The sequence below is a fragment of the Panthera tigris genome, chromosome A2, assembly GCF_018350195.1.
Source record: "Panthera tigris isolate Pti1 chromosome A2, P.tigris_Pti1_mat1.1, whole genome shotgun sequence".
Classification (NCBI taxonomy): Eukaryota; Metazoa; Chordata; class Mammalia; order Carnivora; family Felidae; genus Panthera; species Panthera tigris.
In genome coordinates, this window is record NC_056661.1 from 54,476,870 (window position 1) to 54,491,759 (window position 14,890).

Genomic DNA, 14,890 nt, shown 5'->3' on the forward strand with positions numbered 1-14,890 from the left:
ACTCTGGCAACAAATAGAAAATAGTTAAACATGGTTGACATTAATGTAAATACAGTATATCCAGAACCACTTTAAATGTGAATGGTCTACACAGACCACTAAAAGACAAAGACTCATTTCGATAGAAAAAGAAGACCCAACTGTACATTGTCAACAGGAAACCCTCGACACAGATCAAAAGTAAAGGGATGGAGAAAAGACATCATGCTATCATTAATCAAAAGACAGCTAGAGTAAGTGAATTTAAGTTAAAGACAAAGTAGACCTCAGAACAAGGAAAAAAATCACGCATAAAGAGGGGTATTACATGATGACAAATGGGTCAGTTCCCCACAAATACATAACAATCTTAAATGTGTACGCACCTAACAAGAGAGCATCAAAAGACAGGAGACAAAAACTTGTAAAACTGCCAAGGAGAAAGAGACAAATCAACTATTATAGCTGTAGAGATGTCACTGCTTCCCTGTCAGCACCTGGTAGATTAAGCAGGCAGAAAAATCAATAAGGATATAGTTGACTTGGACAGCACTAGCAATCAACCTGATATAACTGACATTTATAAAATAATCCATCTAACAACAGCAGGATACACATTCTTCTCAAGCTTGCAAGGAACATCCAATAATATACATCACATTCTGGGCCATAAAATATACCTTAAGAAAAAATAGGAATCATAAAGTATGTTCTAGGTCACTACTAGACTGATTAAACTAGAAATTAATAAAAAGTTTTTGAAATTCCCAAATATTTAGAAATTAACACACTTCTGGATAACACATGGGTCAAAGTAGCAGCAATAAAAATTTAAAATATTTTGAACTAAATGGAGGTCATAGCAGAGGTCTAGGCCATAGACATCCATTTGGGAGTCACTAGCATAAAATGATATTTAAGCCATGGGTTCAGAGAAAATACAGAGGGGAGAAAGTGGGACCAGAATGCAATCCTGAGGAACTCCAACATTTAGCAGTCTGGCTACATATTATATTCGGTTTTTATAAATTACTTCCTCTAAGTTTTCTGAATATTAATCCTATTAAACAGATACTTAGCTGATTGATCTTAGATATTTCAGAAAAATGGTTCTAGAAAAGCCTAATATCTTAATATATGTATCTTTATACTTTATACTTTTATGTATATGTAAAATACCTTTAATGTAAAAGATAATGATAATAAAATTAGACATAATTTTCAAGAAACCTATTGGTTGAAAAGTAAATGGAGTAGAGATATGGAGAAAGACAGGTAAAAAAGTAATTTCTTATTTACGATTATATAAAATTTGAGTATCACAACAGTGATAAAAACACAACAGTTTTTATTACATATTTTTAGATGAATAATAGAAACACAAAACTTATATAGTAGTGATATTTCACCTAGCAAACTAAAAAAGATTAAACAGTATATATAGCATAATATACAGTTGAGTGTGTGGGGAAATGGGCACTCTGATATTGGGGTGGTGGGAGTATAAGTTGGCACAACCTCTTTCGAAGGCAGTTTGGCAACAACTGTCAAAATTACACACGGATACTCAGCTAACATCATACTCAAAGGCAAAAAGCTGAAAGCTTTTCCAATATCAGGAATAAGACTGGGATGCCTACTCTCGCTGCTTTTATTCAACACAGTACTGGAAGTCCTAGCCAGTGCAATTAGCCAAGAAAAATAAGTAAAAGGCATTCAAATTGAAAAGGAAGAGATAAAACTGTCATCACTACTTGCAGATGCCATGACATTATGCACAGAAAATCCTAAAGACTCCACCAAAAAACTGTTAGAACTAATAAACAAATTTGGTAGAGTTGCAAGATACAAAATCAACATACAAAAATCTGTTTTTTTAAAAACTTTTTAATGTTTATTTATAGTTGAGAGAGAGAGAGAGAGAGAGAGAGAGAGAGAGACGAAGAGACAGAGCGTGTGTGTGAGTGGTGGACTGGCAGAGAGAGAGACACAGAATCTGAAGCAGACTCCAGGCTCCGAGCTGTCAGCACAGAGCCCGACTCGGGGCTCAGACCCACAAACTGTGAGATCATGACCTGAGCTGAAGTGGGACGCTTAACCGACTGAGCCACCCAGGTACCCCTGTCGTGTTTTTTTTTTTTAAGTTTATTTTGAGAGAGACAGAGTGCATGTGCATGTGCAAGTGGGGGAGGGGCAGAGAGAGAGTGGGAGAAAGAGAGAATCCCAAGCAGGCTCTGCACTGTCAGCTCAGAGCCCAATGTGGGGCTTGAGCCCACAAACTGTGAGATCATGACCTGAGCTGAACTTGAACGCTTAACCAACTGACTCACCTAGGCGCCCCTGTTGTGTTTCTATACACTAATAACAAGCAATCTAAAAGAGAAATGAAGAAAACAATCATTTACAATTACATCAAAAAGAATAAAATAACCTAGAAATAAATTCAACCAAGAAGGTAAAAGATCTGCACATTGAAAACTGTTAAGACATTAATGAAAGAAACTAAAGAAAACACAAATAAATAGAAAGATACTTGGCACTCATAAATTGGAAGAGTTAATATTGTTAAAATGTCTGCACTACCCAAAGCAATCTATGGATTCAATACAATTCCTTTCAAAATTCCAATGACATTTTTCACAGAAACAGTACAAAGCAATCCTGAAATTTTTACACAATAACAGAAGACCAATAGCCAAAGCAATCTTGAGAAAAGATTGGAGACATCATGTTCTCTGATTTCAAACTATATTATAAAGCTATAATAATCAAAACAGTATGGTACTGGCATAAAAACAGAAATGCAGATGCATGGACTAGAAGACAGCCCAGAAATAAACCCACACATATATGGTCAATTAATTTATGACAAAGGAGCCAAGAATATACCATGGGGAAAGAAAGGACAGCCTCTTCAATAAATGATATTGTGAAAGCTGGATAGGCACATGCAGAAGAATGAAATGGGACCATAATTTTACAATACACAAAGGTCAACTCAAAATCAACTGAAGGCTTGAATGTAAGACCTATAACCATAAAATTCCTAGAAGAACACATTAAAAAAATAGTAAACTCAACATCAGTTCTGGTGATCATTTTTTGGATTTGACACCAAAAGCAAAAATAAACAAATCAAACCACATGGAACTGAAAAGCTTCTGCACAGCAAAAGAAACCATCAACAAAATGAAAAGACAAACTACTGAATGCGAGAAAATATCCATAAATTATGTATCTGTTAAGGGGTTAATATCCAAAATACATAAAGAACTAGGGGGCGCTTAGGTGGCTCAGTCGATTAGGTATCTGACTCTTGATCTTGTCTCAGGTCATGATCTAGCAGTTCGTGGGTTAAAGCCCTGTGTTGGGTGGGCTCTGTGCTATCAGTGTGGAACCTGCTTGGGATTCTGTCTCTCTCCCTCTCTCCATGCCTCTTCCCCACATTCTCTTTCTCAAAATAAATAAACTTAAAAAAAAAAAAAAAAAGAAAGAACTCAAACACCTCAACAGCAAAAGCAAACTTTAAAAAATGGGCAGAGGATCTGAATAGTTACTTATTTTCCCAAAGACGACAGAAAGTTGGCCAATAGGTATTGAAACAATGCTCAACATCACTCATCATCAAGAAAATGAAAATCAAACCACAATGAGATAACCCCTCACACCAGTCAGAATAGCCAGTATAAAAAAAAAAAAAAAAAAAAGCAGTAACAATTGTTGGCAAGAATGTGGAGTAAAGGAACCCTCATGCACTGTTGGTGAGAATATAAACTAGTGCAGCCACTGTGGAAAACTGCAAGGAGGTTCCTCAAAAAAATAAAAATGGAAGTATCATATAATCCAGCAATTCCACTTCTGGATATTTATCCAAGGAAAACAAAAATACTCACTCAAAAAAAGATATATGCACCCCAGGGGCACCTTGGTGGCTCCGTCGGTTAAGTGACTGATTTCGGCTCAGGTCATGATCTTGCAGTTTGTGAGTTTGAGCCCCGTGTTGGGCTCTGTGCTGACAGCTCAGAGCCTGGAGCCTGTTTCAGATTCTGTGTCTCCCTCTCTCTCTGCCCCTCCCCTGCCCATGCTCGCTCACTCTCTCTCTCTCTCTCTCTCAAAAAAAGAAGAAACAACATTAAAAAATGCACCCCAAAGTTCACTGCAGCATTATTTACAATAGCCAACATATGGAAACAACCTAAGCGTCTGCTGATGGATGAATGGGTAAAGAAAATGTGGTAAATATGTGTGCATGTATATATGTATGTATGTGTATTTATTTATATACAAATGAATACCTATTCAGCCATAAAAAAGGATGTAATTTTGCCATTTGTGACAACATAGATCCTGAAAGTAGTATGCTATGTGAAATAACTCAGGCAAAGAAAGACAAATACTGTATGATCTCACTTATGGAATCTTAAAAAACAAAGCAAAACAAAATACACACACACACACACACACACACACACACACACACACACACACGCTCAATGGATACAAAGCACAGACTGGTGGTTGCCCAAAGGGGGCAGGGGTGGGCAACAGAGGTCAAAAGGTACAGATTTCCAGTTACAAAGTAAATCATGAAGATGTAATACACATCATGGTGACTATAGTTTACTGAATTGCACACTAGAAAGTTGCTAAGAAACTAAATCTTAAAAGTTTTCAACACAAAAAAATTTCTAACCATGTATGGTGATCATTTCACAATCTACACAAATATCAAATCATTATGTTGTATACTTGAAGCTAATATGATACTATAGGCCAAAAAAAAATTACACACGGACATATCCTTTGTCCCCACAATCCTACACTGAGAAACTGATCTGACGGAAGTATTCTCACAAGTGCTAAATTGAACAGGTAAAAAGTTATTCATTGCAGCATCCATAGACATCAAGAGAAAGAAAGAACGGTTTCTACATGGAACTACCTCCAAAAGATGTTGTTAAGAAAAAAAGAATATAGGACAGTCTGGACAGAGTGTCTACATGAATGAAAAATATGCTGTACATTATTTACACATGTGCTTTTGGTAGAGTGTGTCTGTGAAAGAACAACTAGCAATATGTAACAGTGGTTACCTCATGGGAGAGACCTGGGTGACTTGTGGAAGAGGAAGAAGGGAGGTGTATGGTTTACTCTATACTCTGCTTGGTGTGGTGTGATTTTGTTACAGCAATGAGTACCTGAGAGGGGCCAGGAGAACATCACAGTGAGAAAGGAGATGTCTGATGGCTGTGGACAAAGAAAGGACAGAGAACAAGTACTGGCGTTCCGGATGTGTAGGAATAAAGAGGTGGTAGAAGAGAGAAGTAGGGAAGCGGGTGCTATAAGGGCCCAAGTAAAGATTTCACACTCTAAAAAATATATATGAACAGGCGCACCTGTTTATAAGGAAATTTGCAGAGGTGCCTGGGTGGCTCAGTCAGTTAAGCATCCGACTTTGGCTCAGGTCATGATCTTGAGGTCCGTGAGTTCTAGCCTCGTGTCGGGCTCTGTGCTGACAGCTCAGAACCTAGAGCCTGCTTCAGATACTCACTCTGTCTCCCTCTCTCTCTGTCCCTCACCTGCTCGTGCTCTGTCTCTCTCTCTCTCTCAAAAATTAAATAAACATTAAAAAAAATCATAAGGAAATCTGCAAACCACTGGCCTGGAAAGACTGCATCATGATGAAAACCTGTGAGATTTACTGAGAAGTCACCTTGCAATTGGATGGGTTCGATTATGCCTCATTCTCAGACAAGTGGGTGCCCTCCTATGGCTCTTACCTCCTTCTCTCCTTCCACAGTCCCCACCCTAGACCTCTGTATCCTCAAAACAATAGCTTTTAACTCTAGCCACAAGGCTACTGCCCCCACTCTGAGGACTGCCACCCTTCCCACTTGGCCCCAAAGCCCCGTTGAAGCCATTAGGATGACAGGATACTGACAGACACAAGTCTATGTTCCAGATCACCCTCTGCTGGCCTGCATAACTAGGTATGTTGGCCACATTATCATTATTAAAAACAGTAACATAAATCCTGGAATGGGAGAAAACAGTTATAAAGGACTTAACTAAGACAACTGAATGGCATTTTAGAATATAAACTATGGATTAGATAATGGTATGTTTCAGTAATTAATTCCCTGATTTTGATAGCTGTATTGTGATTATGTAAGAAAATGTCATTGTTCTTAGGAAATACATACATATTCAGGGCAAAGAGGTGTGTTATTTCTATTCTCAAATGATTCAAAAAAATATACGTACATTTACTCAGAATGTTATAGCAAACAATTGGTTAAATTGGGGATATATACAGGATTTCCATGTACTATTTTCTGTGTTTAGAATTATATAAAAATAAACCTTAAGAAAAATTGTAAGTCATTTGCTAACATTGATATTTGCTTCCTATAAGTTTGCAAGCATTATCTCACCTAATCCTTTTAAAATCCCATTAAACAGGTACTATTATTGTTGTCATTTTCTAGCTATAGAGGTTACAGAAACTTTCTTCAGAGTCACACAGCTGAGAGGAGATAAAATTTGATCCTAAATCTGTTCCATTCAGAGCCAAAGATCCTAAATGTGACCTAGGTCTATCACCCTTACTGTATAATTTTTTCCTCTTAACCTTATCACAGAAGCCACCATTTGGGTTCCAAGCATTGTTATTCATGAAAACATCATAGCACTTATTCTCTTCCCAGGTCTCAGGGCATTGGAAATTCATGACTGAAGTCAGGGCTAGAAATGAAAACTATCGAAACCATTATCACCAACATCAAGAACCCAGAAATCATTCTATAACCTTAGTTTTCCTTAAAACACAAAACCATCAAAAAACAACAACAAAACCCTAAACCTTGAAATAGTTCAGTTGCACTTGTCCATTTTATTGACAGTTCATGATGAAAAGATTTTCAAGTATATTTACCATACGTAGAACTCATGCCTAAGAGTTATCCTCCCCAGAGAGACTAAAAGCTCAACACTAAGCATCTATTCTATAGGACTTCTGTTCAAGGGACCTTGCTACAATCCAGCCAGGACAGCAGTGTCACCACAGGCTGAGGACCAGGGCATGGGCTTAGCCCCTCTGTATGGAATGGGATGGTAGGATAGCCCTTGGGAAGAGATTCTTCTCATACTAATATGGGCGGAAATGTGCACTCTCTCAGTATATACACTAGCTACTGACAGTCTCTTGGGGAACTTTCTGTGTTCTCATCTGCCCTAAGGTGGTTGTGAGCCCATTATGTACAGGCCCTGATTGAATGCAATTAGCTCCTTTCCCAGTTGGGGCAGTTACACAGGCAGAATCCTAATATCTACTACATAAAACTATACAAGACCCATTTTCAAGTCATAATGAGCAAAACAAAAGAGAAAAAATAATTTGGCTATGACGTTCCTAATTCTGAGGAACAGTAAAACCTCTAATGTTGGGCCCATTACTTCTGAATTTCCAAACACTCAGATATGTGTTCCCTACTGGTGTGAGGTTAAAATGACTTATATGAGCTTCAGTGTTTATGATAAAATATTATACAATACAGACATAATGGGAATATAATCTTTAACTTCTTTCATTTACTTATTAGAACTCTTCTATGTTTACTTTATAATAGATAGTCCATAAAATCACTTTCTAGAATGGGTAAACATTATAGAAATTATGTAGTTATGGTATCATATTGTTCACTTATACCAACCTTGGAATAAACTGTAAATTGAAAGCAATCCTTTTACTCTTTCACTCAAATTACCTGTCTGCCCTGATAGTCTTTCAAATTTGTGTTATGTAACTAATGTTTTTTCTGCCATTCATCTTTGTTCATGTTTTTTGGTTTGGCCTTGTGATTCAGCTTGCTGAGGTAACTATGAGTCTTTAATCTGTGTCATCAATATATTATCTCTTCTTCTTGGCTTGTTGATTAAGATTTCAATACACATATCTTCCCTTTGTTCAATGGGCCAGAGGCAGCTTCAGAGCCCTGGGGAAGACTAAACTTCCCATAAGTGAATATCAATTAGTAACAATAACACTAGTAATAATGGTTATTGTAATAGATAATTAGTACATACTGAACATCAGTATGTGCTAATCACTGTTCTAAGCACTTTACAAGCAATATCCCATTGATTGATTCCTCACAATAACCTTATGAGGTAAGTACTACTATCACATACATTTTCTAAATGAAAAAAGCAAGGCACTGAAAAGTTAACTTTCAAGGTCAAAATAGCTAGAAAGTGGGGCACTGAACTTGACTCCAAGTGGGGGCCCATACACTTAACTACTAGGATATACTGCCTCTCAATGTGGATGCACATAAGTAATAAAATGGTACTACATCCCAAGAATTTGAGACAGTTTAGACTTTTGCATTAAAAGTAGTAAGTTAGTTCAATCAATGTAAACTTTTCTTTTTTTCTTTTTTAAGAATAAATGAGGTTGTACTATACTTAAGGCCCAAGAAGCACAACTCCTTAGTGAAATTCAAAGGCAGGTTTGTTCTAGAAAGGATTCAGAAGGCAGGTCTGCCTTTGGGCAGGTGGCTGGAACGAAGTGGGACTGGTGCAAGTACCTGAATGCGCTGAGGTGAGGCTACCGCAGAGTCGGTGGAGATTATCTGGATGCGCGGGGAGGGGCTGGTCATCCCTGGAGATTCCGGCCGAGAGGTCTGTGTCCGTGGTACCTGTGGGCAAGAAATGGGCTGGATCACAAGGGGGCTTACAAAAATGTCCGGTGGTAGCTGAGGACCATGCCTCTTGCTTTCACTGTGGCTTTGAGTAATACACTTGAGTAGTTTTGGTATTTGGACCCAGAATGACAAAGAAACCAATGAGATACTGCCACAGGATGGCCATAAGAAAATACAATCTTAAAAGAGTTATTTCTAATGTTGAAGATGCAAAAACCAACCAACCAACCCCTCCCCAAATAACCCCCCCACAAAAACACAGGAATTTTCAAATCTGCTCATATAACTTTCATAAAATAAAGTACTAAAGTAACTTTTTAGAAATGGTATTTGAATGTTTTCACTGTCCCCAAAACCAGCTGTAAAACACTCCTTTAAGATGACAGTTTCCAGAAGAAAGGCTCTCACAAACACCATAGAGGATGGCAAAAAAACCCCAGCAGTATGCTGAAAACTTCTGGGATCAGTACTTGTGAAAGAGTCCTGGCAATATCCCAGCCCCGCTGGGATGGGGCTGGGAAAAGCCCATCAGTTATACAAAGGTCTGGAATTTCGTCAATACCTACCAAAAGGCAAGGTTCAAGGTTCTGAGTGGTCACCTGGGCACCTGAAGTGGGCAGATACTTTTCCTTGAATAAAAGCACATCATGAACCAATGCTTTACAAACTCGTCCAAAAAACAGAAGAGGGAACACTCCTCAAATTCATTCTATGACCAAAACTAGGCAAAGACATCACAAGAAAAGAAAACTACAGGCCAATATTCCTTATGAGTACAGATGTAACAATCCTGAACAAAACACTAGCAAACTGAATCCAGAGGCATATAAAAAAATCATATACCATGACTAAGTGGGATTTACCCCAAAAATGCATGATCGGTTCACCATATTAATTAAACAATGTAATACACTATATCAACAGAAGACAAAAGCCTCATCATCTCACACAGAAAAACCATCCAACAAAATCCAAATCCAATGCCATTTCATGATAAAAACATTCAACAAACTAGAAACTAGTAAGTTCTCAATCTGATAGAGTATCTATAAAATACTCACAGCTTAACAGAACACTTAATGGTGAAAGACTGACAGCTTTCTTCCTAAGATCAGGAACTAGACAAAGATGTCTGCTTTTGCCACGTGAACTCAACACTGTACTGCAGGTTCTAGCCAGACAATTAGGGAAGAAAAAGAAAGAAAAGCATCCAGACTTGGAAACAAAGAAGGAATACTATTTCTATTTACAGAGAATATGATCATGACATGACATGATCATAGAGAAAGTCCTAAAAAACAAAAAACAAAAAACTATTAGAACTAGTAAATGAGTCCCAAGGTTGGAAGATACAAGATCAATATATAAAAATCAACTGTATTTCTATACAAGAGCAAGGAACAACCAGAAAATGAAATTAAGGAAGTATTCCCACCTCCAGAGCATTAAAAACAGGAATAAATACATCAAAAGAAGTGTAACACTTATACACTGAAAACTGTACACATCATTGAAAGAAATTTAAGAAGGCCTAAATAAATGTAAAGACATCTGTGTTCATGGGTCAGAAGATTAATACTGTTAAGCTCTTAATACTACTCAAACCGATCTACAGATTCAGCATAATTGCTATCAAAACTCTAGCTGCCTTTATTGCATAAATTGACAAGCTGATCCCAAAATTTTTATGAAAATCCAAGGCAATCAGAATAGCTCAAACAATCTTGAATGTTTTGGGGTGCCTGGCTGGCTCAATCAGTAGAGCATGCAACTTTCGGTCTTGGGGTTGTAAATCTGAACCCCACATGGGGTATAGAGATTACTTAAAGATAAAATCTGTTGAAAAAAAAAAAAAAACAACAAAACAATCATTAATTGTTCTGAGTTGGAGGACTCACACTTCTTGATATCAAAACTTATCACAAAGCTACAATAACCAAAACAGTATGGCACTGGTATAAGAACAGATATTTAGACCAATAAAAATGAATAAAAAGCTCATAAATAAACCCTCACATATATGGTCAAATGATTTTCCACAAAAGTGCCATGACAGCTCAATGGGGAAAAGAGAGTCTTTTCAACAAAAGGTGATGAAGCAACTGGACACAACATACCATATGAATGAAACTGGACCCCTCCCTCATACCATCCAAGCAAATATTAACTCGAGAGAGGAAGGACTCTGGAAAAAGATGGCAGAGTGGGAAGCACCAGGAATTTGTCTCCCCACCAAACCTTAACTGCACAGGTAGAATCTGACTCATGTAACTATTTTGGAACTCTGGAGTCTATTGGATATTGAAGGCTTGCAACTTCCAGGGGAAGGCCTGGACAATAAGCTGTAGTTAGTTTCTCAATTTTGGCTTCTCTTAGCAGCTGGTAGCAGCTGCCCATCTTCCATGTCTACTCTGAAGCCATGGGCACATGTTCCAGAAACAGCTTGCATACAGCTTGTGGGAGCCCAGGTGGACAAAAGGATCCTTGTCCTCCACAAATACGGGGGATGTGTGCTCCAGTCGCTGACTGCTACTTCTAACCACAGAAGTGCAGAAAAAGAAGGGACAGCCATTGTTGCTGTACTTCCCCCTATTGTTGCAAGCCCCTCTGTTTCTAGCTTGAGTGACTTCCAGGGGCCTTAAAGTCCTGGATTATTTCTCCCCACTCCTCTATTTTTCTGTTTTTCCTCTTTTGGGATCCAAACATTAAAGACAAGGACATTCAAGAGCAAATGCATATACAGGAAAAAATAGACAGTGACTGTACATGCCTAGGGGAAGGCACAGGTCTGAGAAAAGACCTCAGAAGTCCTTAAGTTTATACGTCAGGATGATCCTTAGCACAGAGACAGCCTAAACATTAAAAAACAAAAATAAAAACAGTAACAAAAACCAGCAAATTCTAGGAAGGGGGGAGAATCAGATTCCCAGAGTTACCACATTAATAGATTCAAATATCAAGTTTTCAACAACAAAAAAAATCACAAGGCATAAAAAGAAACTGGAAAGTATGGGCTATCTAAAAGAAAAAAATAAATCAACAGAAATGATTGCTGAAAAATCTCTGATGTCAGGTCTACTAGACAAAGACTTTAAAAACAACTATCTGAAAGTTACTCAAAAAACTAAAGGAAGATGGGCAGTAGCCAGAACCCAAAAGGGATTAAAAAAACAAAAACAAAAACAAAAATCCTAAAGAGAAACCAAAAATAAACTCTGGAGCTGAAAAGTAAAATAACTGAAGTGAAAAATTCACTAGTGGGATTCAAAATCAGATTTGATCAAGCAGAATAATTAAAAACCTTGAAGACAGAACAATGGAAATTAGAGTCTGAAAAGCAAAACAAAACAACAAAAACATTGAAGAAAGCTGACCAGTGTTATGGAGCCTACAGGCCATCAAGTAGACCAACATATGCACTGTGGGAGTCCATGAGGAGGAGAGAGAGAGAAAGGGGCAGAGAGAATATTTGAAGAAATAATGCCAGAAAACTCCCCAAATCTGAAGAAAGACATGAATATAAATACCTAAGTAGTTCAATGAATTCTATATAAGAGGACCTCAAAGACACATTATAATCAAACTTTCAAAAGACAAAAACAAAGAATGCTGAAAGCAGCGAGAGAGAAGTAACTCACATACAAGGGAACAATTATGTTACTTGCGGATTTCTCACTGAAAACTGTGGAGGTTGGGGCGCCAAGGTGGCTAAATCGGTTGAGCGTCCGACTTTGGCTCAGGTCATGATCTCACGGTTTGTGAGTTCGAGCCCCGCATTGGGCTCTGTGCTGACAGCTCTGAGCCTGGAGCCTGCTTTGGATTCTGTGTCTCCCTCTCTCTCTGCCCCTCCCCCACTCATACTCGCTCTCTCTCTCTCTCTCTCAGAAATAAACATTAAAAAAAAAAACAAACTGTAGAGGTCAGAAGATAGTGGGCTGATATATTCCAAGTGTTCAAAGAAAAAAACTATCAATCAAGAATCTTATACCTGGAAAAACTGTCCTTCAAAAGTGAGGGAGAAATTAAGACATTTCCAGATAAACAAAAGCTGAGAGAGTTCATGATCAGTAGACCCACCCTGCAAGAAATGCTCAAGGGAGTCCTGCACAGTGAAATGAAAGGTCATTAGACACTAACCTGAAGCTACCTGGAGAAATAAAGATCTCAAGAAAGGTAAATACATGGGTAATTATAAAAGCTAGTATTATTGTAACAATGGCTTATAATGTATTTTTTGTTTCCTACATGATTTAAAAGACTAACATGTTTAAAGAAAAAAAAAACTATTAGTGTAAAAGCTTGTATTATTGTAAGTTTGGTTAGGAACTCCAAATCTTGCTTTCTACATAATGCATTTAAAATAATTATTAGTTTATGTTTTGGAACACATAATATACAAAGATGTAATTTTGTGACATGAACCAAAAGGGATAGAACAGAGCTCAAAGGAGGAAAGTTTTTGTATATCACTGAAGTTAAGCTGGTATAAATTCAAACTAGAGTGAATGGATGTTAAATATAATTACCATGGTAACCACAAAGAAAATAGCTATAAAATATACAAAAGGAAATGAAAAAGGATTTTAAACATCTTACTACACACACAAAAAATCAACTGAATACAAAAGATAGGAATGTAAGAAATGGGGAACAAAAAAAGCTTTATAAGGCATACAAAAAAACAAGTAACAAAATGACATATAAGTCCCTCCTTATCGTAATTCTCTAAATGCAAATACATTAACCTTTCCATTCGAAAGAGAGATTGGTAGAATGTATAGAAACTCATGTTCCAACTATATGCTATCTACAAGAAACTCATTTTAGAACCAAGACAGAAATAGAACCAAATGACACAAATACCTAGAAAATGAAAGGAAGGAGAAAGATATTCCATACAAATAGTAACCAAAAGAACCACAGGTGGCTGTACTAATATCAAACAAAATAAACTAAATTTTAAAAGGTTACAAGGACAAAGAAGGACACTATACATTAACAAAAGGTTTCAATGTAGCAAGAAGATGTAACAATTACATTTACACATCTAATAACAGACCACAAAAATATGTGAAGAAAAAACTGACAGAATTTAAGGGAGAAATAGTTCTGCAATAATGGCTGGAGACTTTGAGGTACCTTGGGCTTGGTCAGTCAAGTATCTGACTTCAGCTCAGGTCATGGCCAGTTAAGCATCTGACTTCGGCTCAGGTCACGATCTCGTGGTTTGTGAGTTTGAGTCCAGCGTTAGGCTTCATGTTGACAGTGCAGAGTCGGCTTAGGATTCTCTCTCTCTCTCCTCCTCTCCTTGCCCCCACCCCACTTGTACTCTTTCTCTCTTAAAATAATAAATAAACTTTATAAAAAAAAAAAATAGTTGGAGACTTCAATACCCCAATCTGAATAATGGATAGAACAGACAGACACAGTATATGCAAAGAAATAGAGAACTTAATACAACAAACCAACCACACACTATACAGAACACTTTACCCAGAAACAACAAATACTCAGAAAAATTTCTCAGGTACACACGGGACATTCTCTAGGACAGACCAGGTGAGGTCACAAGTTAAGCTTCAACAAATTTTAAAAGACAGGTAACATACAAGGTATCTTCTCTGACCATAAGGGAATAAAGTTAGAAATCATCAACGAGTGAACCAAGAAATGTCCCAAACATGTGGAAATTAAACAATACATTCTTGGTGTTGGATCAAAGAGGAAATTATAAGGGAAATTAGAAAAAGCTTACAGATGGATGAAAACAAACAAAACATTTATAGGACAAATGTGAAAGCAGTGTTAAGGGGTAAATTTATGAACTATAAATGTTTTGATTAAAAAACCAGAAAGATTTCAAGTGAACAATGTAACTTTATAACTTATAGAACTAGAAAAAGAATAAACTGAACCAAAGCTAGCCAGAGACAGGAAATAATAAAGATTATCACAGAGATAAAAGAAATACAGAAAAATAGAGAAAAATCAATTAAAACAAAAGTTGGTTCTTTGAAAAGATCAACAAAATTGACTAATCTGTAGCTAGATGGACTAAAGGAAAAAAAAAAGAGAAAAGACTGCGATTACTAAAATCAGAAATGAAAGTGAAGACATTACTATCAATTCTATAGAACCATAAGGATTATAAGAGAATATTAAGAACAGCTCTATGCCAACAAAATTGTTGGCATCAGATGGACAAA

The 14,890-nt window shown here is 37.1% G+C and overlaps 1 protein-coding gene across 7 annotated transcripts in view; it reads right to left on the reverse strand.

Annotated features, from left to right (window-relative positions):
- The window catches only part of NR2C2 (nuclear receptor subfamily 2 group C member 2), a 97,960-nt gene that overhangs the window by 39,869 nt on the left and 43,201 nt on the right, over nucleotides 1-14,890 (reverse strand). For 5 of the 7 annotated variants that reach the window (XR_006214974.1, XM_042979568.1, XM_042979570.1 and 2 more), the window contains 2 exons: nucleotides 9,251-9,313; nucleotides 8,568-8,678 (listed from right to left, as the gene is read on the reverse strand). Coding sequence is in view for 6 of the 7 variants with exons in the window: in XM_042979568.1 (XP_042835502.1) it covers nucleotides 8,568-8,678; nucleotides 9,251-9,313 (174 nt within the window). In the remaining variant the exon portion in view is untranslated. The remainder of the gene's footprint in view (nucleotides 1-8,567; nucleotides 8,679-9,250; nucleotides 9,314-14,890) is intronic. The other 2 variants (XM_042979574.1, XM_042979572.1) reach the window with 1 other exon arrangement.